At 41.1% G+C, this 16,046-nt stretch overlaps 1 protein-coding gene across 3 annotated transcripts in view; it reads left to right on the forward strand.

Annotated features, from left to right (window-relative positions):
• Positions 1-16,046, forward strand: part of ERG (ETS transcription factor ERG) — a 208,748-nt gene that overhangs the window by 62,108 nt on the left and 130,594 nt on the right. For all 3 annotated transcript variants that reach the window (XM_026651223.1, XM_026651215.2, XM_026651230.2), the window contains exon 2: positions 4,116-4,200. In XM_026651223.1, coding sequence (XP_026507008.1) covers positions 4,162-4,200 — 39 coding nt within the window. In that variant the 5' untranslated portion in view covers positions 4,116-4,161. The remainder of the gene's footprint in view (positions 1-4,115; positions 4,201-16,046) is intronic.

Raw genomic sequence — 16,046 nt, forward strand, 5'->3', positions numbered from 1 at the left:
CACTTCCTGCTGGCCGTGTCTGGGGATTAGCTTGGCCAGCCCAACACCCTCTTCTTGCAGTTCCTCAGCCTGCTGTCTCACTCTGTGGGCCCTCTCCTGCTCCTCAGGAGCTGCCACACCTCATCTTCATGGCTTAGCCCTCCAGCCAAGTCACAAATAGTCCTCCCCTTCCAGGGTACTATCAAGACCTTCCACACCATCCCAGACGGTCCTGAACTGCCCTGGCTGAGCCACTCCGTTAGTAGCCAGAAAAAGTGGACCCATACAGTCTTCAAGTTCACTGCCCAGATTGTACCTCTCATTCAGTGGCTGTTAGGGGAACCCAGCCTTTCCCTCTACTCTGGGTTCCAGACCAGAAATCCTGCCTCCAGTACCCAAGATCTGTATGAGCACAAACCTTCCTGCCACTCCTGGACTACTTCCTATCTTGCCTGTCCCAGGCTCTTATTCTCCACCCTTTTAGCCAACCCCCTATCTCCTGGACCTGATAGACAAACCCTTCCTCTTGAGTCCAAATCCCTTTCTCTCTCTTGTCCCAGGGAGAGTGACTGCAGTCTCTTTTCTCCTACCAGCTTCCTGTTTTTATAGAAGCCCCACCTGTTCCTGCACAGGTGACTTTCTCTTACTTAGAGTTCTCCTGTCTGAGTAAATATTCCCCAGTTTGCAGTCTAAGAAGTTCATTGGCCCATCTGTTCTACATTAACCTATTCAGGTTAACCTTTAGGGTTAATGTGAGTGTGAGGGCCACGCCCTATCACAGCAGGCAATATGCTGAGCGTAGAGTCTGGAGAGAAAGCAAAGTGAAGTTGTTGGTCTTTTAGGCAGTCAGTCTTGCTGGGAATATCACAGTGTAGGCTGGGAAGTGTGCAGCCTGGAAACCCCCTGGTTAGGAGGGAGAGAGACATGGGTCTCTCTGCCCAACAGAGGTGATGGCTGAAAAACCAGGAACCTAGGCTATGTCTAAACTAGCACTTTTGTCAGTGAAACTTTTGTTGGTCAGATGTGTGAAAAAACACCCACACACCCACGACTGATAAATGTTTCACTGACAAAAGTGCCAGTGTGAACAGTGCTAAGTCGGCAGGAGACTGTCTTCCCCTGACATAGTTACAGCCACTCATTGGGGATTGTTTAATTATGCTGGTGGGAGAGCTCTCTCCCGCAGGCATAGAATGGCTACCCAGGAGACCTTACAGCGGCACAGCTGCATTGGTACAGCTGTGCCACTGTAAGGTCTGTAGTATAGACATAGCCCTAGAGTGGGTGCCTTTGGTGGACCACAAGTGGGGAATTCAGGTGCAGTGGCCCTGAACTGTGACATATGCTATTGAAACAGCCACCTCCATTTGGGAGCACTGCTACAGATGAGTGCCTTAAATAGAAAAAATATAAAATTGCCATAACCTATCCATGTTTCAAACTCAGACTGAACAAACATTTTCTTTGATTTCCAGTTGGATTTACAAATTTCTCCCACCCTCTCTTTTGTAAAGAATTCTCTGTTCTGGCGTCTAGATGTAGATTGAAAAAGTACCAGCATAATCCAGTCAGTTTTGCCTAAGCTACTGCCCCTGGCTGTTCGCTCCAGGCAAATTTAAGCTCTGATGCTATGTCTACATACACTGCAGTTAGACACCCACAGCTGGCCTGTGCTAGCTGACTCTGGCTTGCAGGGCTCAGGCAAAGAGGCTGTTTAGTTGCAATATAGACGTTCTGCAGCCCAAGCTCTGGCACCCTCCCATCTCTCAGGTTCCTCGAGCCCGGTCTCCAGCCTGACCCCAACATCTACACCGCAATTGAACAGCCTGCTGCTCTGAGCCCCATGAGGCTGAGTTGGCAGGCACAGGCTGGCTGCGGGTTTTTAATTGCAGTGTAGACATACCCTAAGAAGTCTGGTGATCCTGTTCCAAAAGTACTAAACTGATGCCTGTCATTAGTGAACGGATGTATTTAAATTCTTTACCAGTGGCCAGATTTTTAAAGATATTTAGGTGTCTAAAGATGCAGATAGGAGCCTAGTGGGATTTACAAAGGGCCTAAGTGATTAATTCCTATTTAATTCAATTGGAGTTAGACACCTAGGTGCTTTTGAAAGTCCCATGAAACGCCTATCTGCATATTTAGGCACCTAAATGACTCTGAAAAATTGCCCCCAAATCTTATTTTATGGGCTAAATCGTGGCAGCTTTTTCTGCATATATGGTAAAGGAGATGGGAAAGCTGGGCAAAACCCTTAACCACGCGCTCTCCACCCAAACCTGAAAAAGTCACACACTGCAGATCCTCCCTGATCAGACCCATAAAGTGGCATTCTCGTTTGGTACCTGAATGGGCATGTTCAGCTGTTTATCATGGATACTCCCTGTCCATGTTTCTCTATATCTCCCATTAGCCTCGCTCACTATGATTTTAGTCCTGCAAGGTGCAGAACACCTAGACATTCCATTGACTTATGTGGGAATTGCTCTTCCCAAGAGCAAATAAGCACCTGGCAGGGAGAGGGTTAGAAAAGTATTCAGGTCTTAACTTTGTTAGCAATTCAGTCACAATACCTGACTGAGTCTAGCTCTCTTCCTAAAACCTGAATGAAACATTTCAAAATAGATTGGGGGAATAATTTGTATTTGCATGTCAGGCAAACCTGCATTGCTTTGGGCTGACAAAAATAATCACTGATGCAGCAAAACTCTAAATTTTCTTTGATAATTTTTCACATTTTTCCAGTGGCTGTAAAAATGATGACCATGATGACAGAGGAAGTGAAATAAAATCTCACAATTTATACAACTCTAATATTTTAATATATGACATTTTGAGATCTTAAAATTTTCATCCCATAAAACACAGTGGATAATGCTGCTGATGTTTGAAAAGGGGTTTGCAGTTGAAAAAGGAGTTAGGTTCATTTGTTCAATAATTAACTTTTTAAAAAAAATTAAAAATTGCACATCTGTTTTGCATGAATTGTACCAACACTTCAAATCACGTGGGAGAGAAATCTCCAAAGAACACAATCACTCCAACAACCCGTATGATCTTCCATGGCTAGCTGGGGAAACTGTACCAATGGTTCACCTAACTGTGAATTTTGCTTGCATTGGGCTTTCCGAATTTGGTCTTAAAGTTTACTAACCCAATTCCCATTGACTTCAATGGGAGTAAGGTTGGGCCCTTTGAGTAGTAAAGGGGGGAAAATTCACTAAGGGCCAAATTCTGATACCTTTAATCACACTGAGTAAAACCTTATTCCACAAGTGGTCCCATTAAGGTGCAACACAATGAGTCAAGGTATCAGCCTTTGACCATGACAAGTAAATAGAAGCTCGAACCTCAAATGATCTTAGCTGTAAGAACAGAATTATTAATAATATCATCTTGTCACTTTAAAAGACAAAAAGGAGTTCAAGAATCTAAAGGAATCACTCTGCATGGAAAATGGGGATTTTCCAGGCTTTCAAGGGAAAACAGAGAAAAATGAGGTATAACTAAAATTGTTATGTTTTTGCGTTTTGTTTTCCTACTACAAACCATACTCTTTAGCACATAGCTAATGTTCCTGTTATTGAGCAATATGTTATTTTAGAGGAGACATTACTTAAAAAATAAAAATATTATCTAAATAATACTGTACTATCAATCATATATTGGGAATTTCAAAAGTTCTGTGTTTTAAAATGCTATTGAACTAGATGATGGGCCAGAGCCCCAGCTCTTGTAGATGGGCACAGCTCCACTGAAGCGATGCTTATTTACATCAACTGAGGATCTGCCCCAATTATATTGCATCTAACAGGGGAAGAAGAAATTCTAGAGCAACTCTGCCCTATATTAAGAATACCAGTGCTATACAATTAGAGCCCAATCCTGCAGTTCTTATTCAGGGAGAATTGCCTATTAAGTTTAAAGGAGAATTTTCCTGAATAAGGAACACAGGTTCAATCCCTGACATTGTTTTCTCCTTTAAGAAATAGAACCAATAATATCTTACGTACAGCATCAGCTGTATTTGCTATAGGGGAAAAAAACTTACTTCTCCAGAAAAGAAAATAGAGTCTTATTGGAAATAAATATAAGCATATAGACTCTTATGTGATTTTGTTTTCTTGTTTGTGCAGCTGCCTTGGGGTTTGAACTGGTAAACACATTGGCCTCTTAAAGGACATGATTCAGACTGTCCCAGATCCAGCAGCTCATATCAAGGTAAGTTTTCTGTTGACTGCAAGTCTTTAAATGTTTAGAAAATAATAATGTTAAGGATTGTATATTCATATTGCATGCCTTCTGTATGGCTCAAAATTGTATCAATTTACCGTATTGGCTTTTTCATTCCTTTATAGTTGTATGTCGTCAAATACTTCACAATATTACCTTTTTTTTGGTACTTGTTCTAAAGACTGAAATAGACTTCAGTTGGTCCTATCACATCGAATTTTGAGGATAAGTCTCTGTGGATTATAGAGCTATGCTTTTTTTGCTTAAAATTCATGATGCTCAATAAGTGAATCCACCTGGAAAATACAAAGCTCACACAGCACAGATCCTGTTCCGTTGAAGTAAATGGCAACACTTCCACTGACTTTATGGCAGCAGGAAACTGCACATAACATAGAAAACAAAGCAAACTAAAAACCCATAAAAAAGAGTAGATTCTTAGTTGTATATAAATCAGTGGGAGTTTGGCCACTAACTTCAGTGGGACTGGGATGTAGTCCAAAATGCAACACTGCTTTTCTACATCTTGAAAATGGTAATATTTTTTGAGCTCCACTGTGTCCATCATATTAGAGCCCAAAGCATTTTCTTACCCTTCTATCATGGAACAGATAATATTTATCTAAGTAGACTTACAAATGTAGCCAACTGCTGTATTATTAAGAACACTACAGTTCTGGAAATAGAACATATGCAGTATTGTACCACTTGAGCCCAACAAGCTAACATTGAATACTGTATTTCTGCCTATTATATCATTTTAAAGGCCTTATTTGGGAAGAGTTTCATAACTGCTTCAGAAATTTACCTCCTAAAGAACACGGCTGGAACTGTCATTGTCCAGTAAAGTAATGCATCCACACCAGTGTCAAAAGCCTACCGATATTTATTTACATCCAATACTTCAAGACACTGTTGTTTAGGTTATCATTGCTCCAGCCGCCTAAAGATATCACTTGATAAATAAAATTGCAGCAGTAAGAGAAATAGATTGACTATGCAGTTTGGTGCTGAGCAGATTTTAAATGAAATGTAATGTTTCTTTTGATATCCAGTTCTGAGTATTAAAATCTTCTGGGTTTTATTTGTATCTTAACATTGGGGTTTACAGTATTTGATTCAATTTCTTCTGTTTGCTTGGTCATAGTTTTATAGTTCTGTTCACTTTTTTACCTTTTTGGAGTTCCTACTCAGTCAACTGAAAAATACCAGTCAGCAGCCATAATATAGAATAACTACATTTCTGAAATTTATTTTTATTAAGTTGTAAGTTAAAACAAAAGTACATGGCTGTGGGAAAAACCACTTTTCACAGTCTTCTTGTATTCAGATGTTTTTAAGGAATATGAGCAGTAAAATATTGATGTGCATAATAATCTGATATGAAAATGGTAACAATTCAAATGTTTTTAAGGCATCAAATATATTTTTGCAGAGTGTTGGTATTTTCAGAGCCAAAGATAACACCAAAAAGAACTGAATTTCACATATTTTGCCAAAAATGGCATCAGAAGCAGTTTTTTTCACACTGGGAATTGAATTTCAAAGGGATGGGAGGTGCGGGGGCGGAGGGGGTTTGTGTTTGTGTGTGACTTTTGCGGGAAGTCTAATAATGAATGCTTCTGACAGGCTGGCAATTGCAAGCAACCATTTTTTCCTACGTGTATAGAAAACACACAAGCATAGGTTCTACATCTTCCAGCAACAGTTACTAGGCTTTTTATAAACTAAATTTGAACCAGGCCTGAGACATGTCCATATCCAACTGTGCTCGAAAAACACTTACTATAGACACAGAAGACTTATGTTATTCTATCAACCTAGCACTGCTGAGCAAGCAAACTGTATAGTTATAGGAGTAAGAAATGGAGTCTGTTTGCAACAGCAAAACATGCAGAAATTGGTTATATATTAACATTTGGGCAAGTATTTTAGCCAATCCATGTGCTTATCATGTTTGTTGAAGTGGAGGGGAGAGAATGAAATCAGTACTAGTCGAAAAAACTTCAGATCCTCCACATTAATGATAGAATTTACTTTTGTATAAACATATTCTCCAAAAAGAACTAGGGGATGATCCATTGGTCAAGACTTTAAAGTGGACTAGATGAATTACCTAAAATATACCACAGGGAACAATCATGTATTGGTAGGGGAATAAACTAAGAGGCCTAATATGTCTTTTTTTATCTCTAATTTCTATTTTTTCAGAGGGCTAGAGTAATTTGGCTTCATTTTAGTCATTGCTATAGTGTTGTTCAGTTGTAACTATTACTTTACCTCACTGAATGTGTGTTCATATACTTCTGGAGAAAATACTCATTCATGCACATTTTAAAATTGCAACTTTGAAGTTCACTTTCCAGGAACATCTATGTAACTACAATTTGACAACTTGTACATTTGTTTATAGTGAACGCAAAAGGAGAGCATGTATGGCCAGTGTGAATATTTGTAGACATTTCTTTGCAATGAGAGTGATTATTTTTTCATTATGTCTTTTACATTAGATATACAGAAAAAAGCCCCAGTTGCCAAAAGAAAAAATTAACCATTGTTGTATTACCTAGAAGATAATAAGGCTAAGGCAGGCTTCCTGCCTGTCCTGGCACTGCAGACCATGCTGTGCCCTGGAAGCGACCAGCAGCAGGTCCGGTTCCTAAGCGGAGGCGCGCAAGTGGTTCCGTGTGGCTCTCGCCTGCAGGCATCGCCCCCCAGCTCCCATTGGCTGGGAACCAATTGGCGGAACTGGTGCTTGGGGTGGGGCAGTGCGTGGAGCCCCATGGCCCCCCCAGCCTAGGAGCTGGACCTGCTGCTGACCACTTCCGGGGTGCAACACGGTGTCAGAACAGGTAGGGACGAACCTGCCTTAGCCAGGCAGCACTGCTGACGGGACTTTTAATGGCCCGGTCAGTGGCGCTGACCAGAGCCGCTGCGATCCAGTGCCTTATATTCTGCGACCAGTACTGGGTCGCAACCCGCAGTTTAAAAACCACTGATTTAGATAATGGCATACAGAGTATGCCATTATCAAAGTTTGCAGACGATACCAAGCTGGGAGGGGTTGCAAGTGCTATGGAGGATAGGATTAAAATTCAAAATGCTCTGGAAAAACTGGAGAAATGGTCTGAAGTAAATAGGATGAAATTCAATAAGAACAAATGCAAAGTACTCTACTTAGAAAGGAACAATTAGTTGCACACCTACAAAATGGGAAATGACTGCCTAGGAAGAAATACTGTGGAAAGGGATCTGGGGGTCATAGTGGATCACAAGCTGAAAGTGAGTCAACAGTGTAGCACTGTTCCAAAAAAAGCAAACATCATTCTGGGATATATTAGCAGGAGTATTGTAAGCAAGACATGAGAAGTAATTCTTCCGCTCTACTCCGCGCTGATACAATCCCAACTGGAGTATTGTGTCCAGTTCTGGGCGACACATTTTAGGAAAGACATGGACAAATTGGAGAAAGTACAGAGGAGGACAACAAAGATGACTGAAGGTCTAGAAAACATGACCTATGAGGGAAGATTGAAAAAATTGGGTTTGTTTAGTCTGGAAAAGAGAAGCCTGAGAGGGGACATGATAGTAGTTTTCAAGTACATAAAAGGTTGTTACAAGGAGGAGGGAGAAAAATTGTTCTCCTAAACCTCTGAGGATAGGACAAGAAGCAATGGGCTTAAATTGTAGCAAGGGAGGTTTAGGTTGGACATTAGGAAAAATTTCCTAACTGTCAGGGTAGTTAAGCACTGGAATAAATTGCGTAGGGAGGTTGTGGAATCCCCAATAGAGATTTTTAAGAGCAGGTTAGAAAAACACCTGTCAGGGATGGTCTAGGTAATACTTAGCCCTGCCGTGAGTGCAGGGGACTGGACTAGATGACCTCTTGAGGTCCCTTCCAGTGCTATGATTCTATAATTCTGTGATTACTGCGCTTTACAATGAGAACTGAGGGGTGCCTGATCCCAAAACCCATATACCATCAAACTTTTGGAGTGTTTTAAATCTGAATGTGCAGTTTAAGCCCATCTCTGATGAACATTAAGATTTAAAATTATGCAGCCTGATTGAAGCATTTATAATTTTCATTTTTCATTATTTTCCTCTTCGTTCTCAAAATGCAGTTGCCCCAAACCACAATTTTGTGTTTTCATTCAAAATTGTTTGGCAGGAATGAAAAGAGAAGGATAATTTATGTGGACAATGTACCATGAAAGTATTCATTTCTAGCTTGGAGTATACAAAGAGGATGAATGGCTTGGAAATTTTGGTCCTGATCCTGCAAACACTTACACATGTGCTTAAGCTCTGTGCATGTGAGTGGTCCCATTACAGTCAATGGGACAACTCATATGTAGGGCCCTACAAAATTCATGGCCATGAAAAACATGTCATGGAAATCTGGTCTCCCCCCATGAAAACTGGTCTTTTGTGTGGTTTTACCCTATACTATACAGATTTCACAGGGGAACCAGCGTTTCTCAACTTGGGGGTCCTGACCCAAAAGGGAGCTACAAGGGGGTTGCAAGATTATTTTAGGGGGGGTCATAGTATTGCCACCCTCACTTCTGCGCTGCCTTCAGAGTTGGGTGGCCGGAGAGAGGCAGCTGTTTGCCGGGCGCCCAACTCTGAATTTAGCGTCCTGCCTGCAGTAGTGCAAAAGTAAGGGTGGCAATACCATCCATGCCATCCTTACTTCTATGCTGGTGCTGGCAGCGGCGCTGCCTTCAAAGCTGGGCTCCCAGCCAGCAGCTGCCACTCTCCAGCTGCCCATCTTTGAAGGCAGCGCCGCCACCAGCAGCAGCACAGAAATAAAGGTAGCAGTACTGCAAACCCCCCTACAATAACCTTGCAACCCTCCCCCCCAACTCCTTTTGGGTCAGGACACCTACAATTACAACACGGTGAAATTTCAGATTTAAAAGCTGAAATAATGAAATTTATGATTTTTAAAATCCTCTGACCGTGAAGTTGGACAGTCATTTGTAGAGTTTTTGATTTGTTGAAAGTCTTGTGGTACCATGCCCAAGTGTTTATGACAAAGCTTGAGTGCCCTGGCTTTTCAAAAATAGTTTTGCTGTAGGAGGATTTTGTGCTGAAAAGATGATGACATCCAGTACTGTTTGAAACAGCACAGGTTTCCTTTATATTTTATTCCTGGAAGAGGGATATTGTTTTAAGTTGGAGCTGTAAGTAAATAGATGCAAAACATGATATAAAAGATGATTTTGTTCATGGTACCACATAATCAAGATGTGTTTTGGTATTAACAGAATATCAGGATTGGGCACCTTCAGCTGAGTCTGAGGACTAGCCAGCACAGCCTCCAGGCAGATTAATGATCTCAGCTGAGTTGTGGTAGGAGAGCCTGATTGGCCAGACCACCCGCTCATTTGCCGAAGGGAACCAGCAGGCCTGCTTTTAAGCTCAGCAGTTGCTGACTGCTTAATGCTTTGGCCTACAGCTGTGACTGTGGTTGCTCCTGTCCTGCATTAGCTTCTGCCTTGCTCTGGTCCCGCTCCAGCCTTTGCTCCTACTCTGATCATGAGTCTAGCTCTGACCCTTGCCTCTGGTTACTGACTGGGGTTCTGACTCCTGGCTCTGGTTTCCAGCTCCCTCAGCCTGGTTCTACCTACTGAGCTGTACTGCCAGTGCCCAGGCCTGACACAGAAGGGTTCAAACTTAACCAAAAGTTCCTTTATGCCATATGTATTAAGGGTCAAATCCAGAAAAGACACCATTAGTATTAGCTTTTTATGGAGGATACACAGGGAAAACATGGAATGCTCTTTTTCTCAGAGAAGCAGAGCAAAGGCTGCTGGTGTTCTTGTTTTCCTTTGTGATAAGTGGATATCTCACTGTTTAGTATTTAAGGGTGGAGAAGCTAAACAAGGAGCCAAGTAAGGATTTTTTTAAAAAAAGATTTTTAACTTAACAGTATATCTATTCATATCCAAAAGAGAGGTTATGGATGTTTTCAGAAAGGTCAGAGCTTAACTTCTCTTTGCAAGGGCAAGACTAATTGCCATTTACATAGGTTTTTACTTGACTTTTTTGCTCTACTATTCATTAAAAACATGTACTTGTAACAGTAGTCATAGCAACACATTGTGCAAATGCTACCTCAGATGAGCAGGCCTTGTTTTTAAAGGAGCACACTTATAAAACACCAATAGTTAAAATAAAAGATGTATTTTTTTAAGAGCCAAATTCTGTTTTCAGCAACCTGGCCTGCAAATGTCTGGTGTTTTTCTGGCAGCCTGGATATGATCCATTCAACATGTTTCATGGCTGTGGGGGAATTTCTGGAGTCATATTTCAAGAAAGATATTTCTCTCTATCCTGCAGTATCCTCTAATTTGGATCAGTCACTTGGTTTTCTGAGGACAGAAGTTATGGATATGTAATAATGGGGTTACACCATTTATTGAGCTAGATCCCCAGCTGGTGTAAATGGGTGAAGATCCACAGAAGTCAGAGCAAGGTTGATTTACATCAGCTGAGGGTCTGGCCCACGTATGTCTACGTGGTTCAAAATTTTCTTTTTGGTGGATGACAAAACAAGAGGAGAGGGATAAATCTCTTGGGGGGGGGGGAGGAATGTTTATTTTTGATGTTTTGCTCTGGGTACTTTTGAGCTGTGATCTTCAGAGTAGTCATTACCAGATGCAGGATTCACTGACATCTGAAAAGTTACAGAGTAGTAGAGACATTTGTTGATTGTACTGTGTGCTTTTACATTTGAGAAGTTGAAGACAAAGGGGATGCTTTATCTCCTAGGTCAATGGTGGCACATTTTTGGGAGACTTGTCAAGAAACATTCTAAATCATGGGCCACATTCTGAGGGCATACACCTGTGCAACCTCATTGGTTTTGTAGGTATAACCAAGAAGAGACTCGCACACTGAATCTGTGGCATTGGAGATATACATTTGAAAGCTGTATCTTGTATTCTAATCAAAGCAAAGAGAGCTTTTCAGAGGAAATTGGAATTTTTGGAAAATAACTCCAGACTTTGAAACCTGGTGGGAGGACGTAAGCTATGTTGAATAGGAGATCCATGAAGGATACTAGTGAGTTGCAGTGTACAGTTATCAGAGGCAATATTTGACTCCCTTCACCTCAAAATAATATGAAATAATTGCTCCTGCTAATTGTCAATACATTAATCCCGAATGTAAGGATTATTGGTAAGTTAATGGGCATCACATCTGGAAAGGTCTTCTGTGTGAGAGTTTACACTCTGCCTTATACGCAAACATTAATATTTATCCTGGCAACATTTTTTCTACTTTTCTAGTGCTACTTTTACTAGTGGTGTAATGAGTCAGTTTTAAATCTCCTAACCCTCTTCCCAATGCTGCTAGCCAGATCACAGTTGTTGTGCCTTTATTTTTCCTAAACTGAATTTTTTCTTCAAATGTTTTGAATAATATTGATTGTTTATTTTGAGTGCTCATGAAAAGACTGGCAAGGACCAGGTTTAGCAGTGAATGTGTGTGAAGTGCAGTATTGACAGAGCTCCATAATTTGGTTCCTTCATGTGACCCCCCCCAGTCTGCTGGTGGTAAAGTCTGGTACATTATCCCTCCACTGTACCTCCTAATGCCTCAGATAGTTACTTACATGTAACTCACCTGTCAACACAGGTGAGTTACAATGGTTATTTTGCAACAGAGGGTCCTGTGGCACCTTTAAGACTAACAGAAGTATTGGGAGCATAAGCTTTCGTGTGTAAGAACCTCACTTCTTCAGATGGTTATTTTGGCATTCTTACATGTATCTGGATACTGGTTCCTCCTTACTCTCAAAGATGAGGTTACGCTTTACATCCATTTTGCATTCAGGACTGAGACATAATTATTGCCATAGAGATTACAGCAGTCAAACATCTTTCTTTCTTTCTTTCTTTCTTTCTTTCTTTCTTTCTTTCTTTCACACCAGCCTCCCCCTCCCATCCCCAAGAAAACATCATATTAGTAAAAGAAAAGAGAGATAATGGCTTCTGTGTGCTGTAATTGATGAACTTTCAGCATTTCTGAGCAAATCCAAGATCTTTGCCAACAGCCAGATGGAAAACAATACTAATGACATATTCAAAGGGAAGCATGTTATTTTGATAGGAGATGGTCTAGAAACTTTAATCTCTATTGTTCTGGGGACAAATAGCATGGATACTTCCTTAAATACAACCACTTTTAAACAACAATTATCTCTTTCATAAGCAGGAAGGGGCATACTGCAAAGTACTTAATGCATTTTTAATGCACTGGCTAGCATGTATGTTTTCCACTGTCCTGTGTTAGATGGAATCAGATACTTTCAAATGTTGTTACAACTGATGGAAGTTCTCCTTCAGCTCAAATTGTAGAAGACTATGGTTTTGAAGCCAAAGGGGATGGAGTCAGATTGGGATGGCTAAGCTGTGGGGAGAATGAACCATGGTGGGGGAAGGAGAGAGAAGACTGGGACAGGGACAGGCTGCAGGGGAGTGGGAGGAAAGCTGCTGCATTAATGGTGTAGGATTCTGTTCTTTACTCCCTGGAAGCAGAAGGGGTCAGGAGTGAGGTGAACAGAGGCAGAGGGGACTGCGTCCACTAGACCACACTTCCTTCCAGAACCTGGAATGCAACCCCAGATTCCTGAGTCTCATCATTCCTGACAAACTATGTGTCTCATCCTCTTCTAATGCACGGCCACACAGAGTATGATGACCTGCTACTGTTTTCAGTTACAGCCTTAGCTCACATGGCAGGAGTTTTGCTGTGAATCTAAAGGTTCCAGCCCTGCTGATGACCTATGTGGGTGTCAGTAGGGTTCCACATGATAGAAATTCTGTTGTTTTTTTTAAATTTGCTTTTCTAAAAATGTAAGAAATTACACACACACAAAATGTTAAAAAACATTAAGGTCACAAAGTCAAGCAATCAAAAGTTAGCAAATCCAACAATTAAGGCTGGATCGGGACCTGTGGGTAGCATAGGCAGAGGAATGTCTAGTCTGAAATGCCACTGCATTACGGTTCCAAGCAGCTTAATAGCTGCGGGCTGGCTTCAGGACTCATTCAGGTTTGCACATGGCTACTGGCAGAAACTTAGGCATCTACAGAGTTAGCAGAAGCTCAGCAGTGTTTTTGAGAATATCTGTGGCATCTAAAAGTTGGACGTAGGTGCCTACAGTGAATCTAAGCCTTAGCCCCTGCATTTGCAACCTAGCAAACCCCTCAGCCCATCCAGTTTAGCTCTGACCTTCCATGTGCCTTGGGCAATCCCTCCATTGTTTCCAGCTGTCTTTACTACATAAAAGGGGCTCAATTCTTTTTCCCACTGAGTCTGAAAGAATGCTTGGCACATGCTTTAACTTTAACAAGGTGTGTGATTGTCTTTGGATTAAAGACCGATTTAATGGCAGTCATTAGCACCTGCTCTCATAACAGTAAGGTTTTGCGAGACATTGAAATCTGCTATTTCAAATTCAGTAAAATATTACTTTAAGTGAAATGCTATTACTAAATGAAATAAATATGGTTCATTAAGGTTATTCCATGATGAACCAGCACAGTTTTTGTTTCACCATACCCGTATCCTGGGTGTAAGTTTTCCAGGAACCAAAAATCTGGTAAAGGTAACAGATGCGAATAATACCCTCTAAGAATTCTACATAACTTCAGAATTCCTATATCCAGCAGAGCTACTGCTGTTTTCTAACAGTATAAAACCTTTAATTCTAGGGATCCTGTTTATAAAGAATATGTTGTAGTATATTTGTTTTAATCAGGAGTCAATAAACACAACTCACATCTGCATGCATACATGTCTTACTACTCCTCATGAACAGGGAACATTTAGGGATAGGAAAGACCATTTGGTCCCTGAAGGTGACCATTCCCATATCTCACATAACTCTTCTACCATGGGGCCTGATCCTCTAAATCCTTGCTCACACAAATAATCTTTGCTCAGGCACATGGCTGCACACTGAAGTCAATAAGACTGCTTATGTCTACACAGCAGCTGAGAGGTGTAATTTCCAGCATGGGTAGATAGATGTGCTAGCTTTGCTCAGACTAGTGCACTAAAAATAGCAATGTGGCTGCAGCAGCACATGCAGCAGCTTGGGCTAGCCTCCCCAGTGCAATCTCACCCAACTCTCTGGGTATGTACTTGGGCAGCTGGCACACAATGAAATGCAGCCACACTGCTCTCTTTAGCCCCAGCTACGCGGGTGTGCACCTCCCGGCTTCTGTGCACCGTACTCTAAGGGGCTGATCCAAAATCAGTCAAAGTCAAGGGAAAGATTATATCAGGCTTCAAGTGCAGAGCAATTAAATTCATTTCATTAGAAAAACTAAACAGAGAAGTGAACTTTTGGCAGGAAACTGCCTGATTTGCATTTGCAGCATCAGAAAACCAGTTGCACTTTTAAAATTCTTTCCCTTAACTGTATTCTCGCAGCATTCTAGCCAATCCACTAGCAGAACATGATACTTCTCAACAGACATCATTAACTCAGACAGAAGAAAATATACTTTAACTTATTACATGATAATAATATACAAAATAACAAATGCACACAACAGAAGCAATTATATAATTAAACATTTAACTCCAAGATTGATTTTTAAATTGCTAATAACTGAAATCAAAGAGAAAATAGGGATAATTTTACCAATGGCATTTAATCAGTGCCTTAATTTTAAATACATAGCCAAAGAGGTCAAACTGCATAAGATCTCATGCCAGTACAGAAGTGGAACCAGAATGAATAAGAATTCGTCACTTGACCACAGTCCTCTAATTGGGAAGAGCTTAAACACATGGAGTAGGAGAGCTTGAATGTACATAGTTCTCTCTAGATTTCTCTCTAAGAAGGATGCATTTATAAACAGTCTTTCAAAATAAGTGCAAGCCCTGAACTGAAGCGGAAATCTGATGCTGTGTCTCCTGATGGCCTGAGACCTTTCTTTTTGAGAGACCACCTGTCAATTGCCCAGTTACAATCAGGAGAGGGGAGTTCCCCTTAATTCAAAAGGGAGGGGGGGTGCAGTGGTGGAGCATTCCCTGTGAGGGGCCTTCAGCTCTGCTATAATCTTCCTTCTGATCTGAAATAGCCCTTGTCTACTGGTCTTCAAGGCACACTGCAAGGAACCTCTACTGCATGGGCTGTTGTGGAGATTGGGCTTTGATGAGGGTTAGATCTGCAGGGGATAGGGAGGGGAGTTTTGTGTTCTGTTGGCTGTATGATTGTATTTGTTTTTGTAGCTTATGGCAAGGGTGTCCCATTTTACTTTGTATAAAAATTGTAATGAACTAAAATTGATATACGGTCATATTTATCCATTTGACTGGTTGTCCTGCCTCATGTTTTAACATGAATTATATGATGGAGTTATACAGAGGTTGCCAGTTGATACAGAAGCAAGCCCTCCTATTAAGTTGCCTGCAGGTATCCCCTAAAAACATTTTAAAGAACCTTTCACCATGTCTTCTTTTTAAATAAAAGCAGAAGAAGGAAAAAAAATCCACCTCATGGGTCTCAGTGCTGGTGCATCTGTTTGCAGAACTGGTGGGTGGCATTGAGAAGGTAATAATGCAAGATTATAGTCAAGCAACACAAAACTATATGGATTTCCATTAACATGCATGGAATACATGAAGCCTGTTTTCATCAAGACTAGAGCTGACAGAATAATGCAGAGTGGATTGCTGCTGTGATGGGCTTTAAGGGGGATCACGATTGTGGGGGCGAATGGAGTTTTGTGTTCTGCTAGCTGTTTAATTTTATTTGTTTTTACAACTTATGACTGGGCACCTAGAGCTTTACAAAGGTGCCC

This window comes from Terrapene carolina, unplaced genomic scaffold, assembly GCF_002925995.2.
Source record: "Terrapene carolina triunguis isolate 2854851 unplaced genomic scaffold, T_m_triunguis-2.0 Scaffold30, whole genome shotgun sequence".
NCBI classification, from domain to species: Eukaryota; Metazoa; Chordata; order Testudines; family Emydidae; genus Terrapene; species Terrapene triunguis.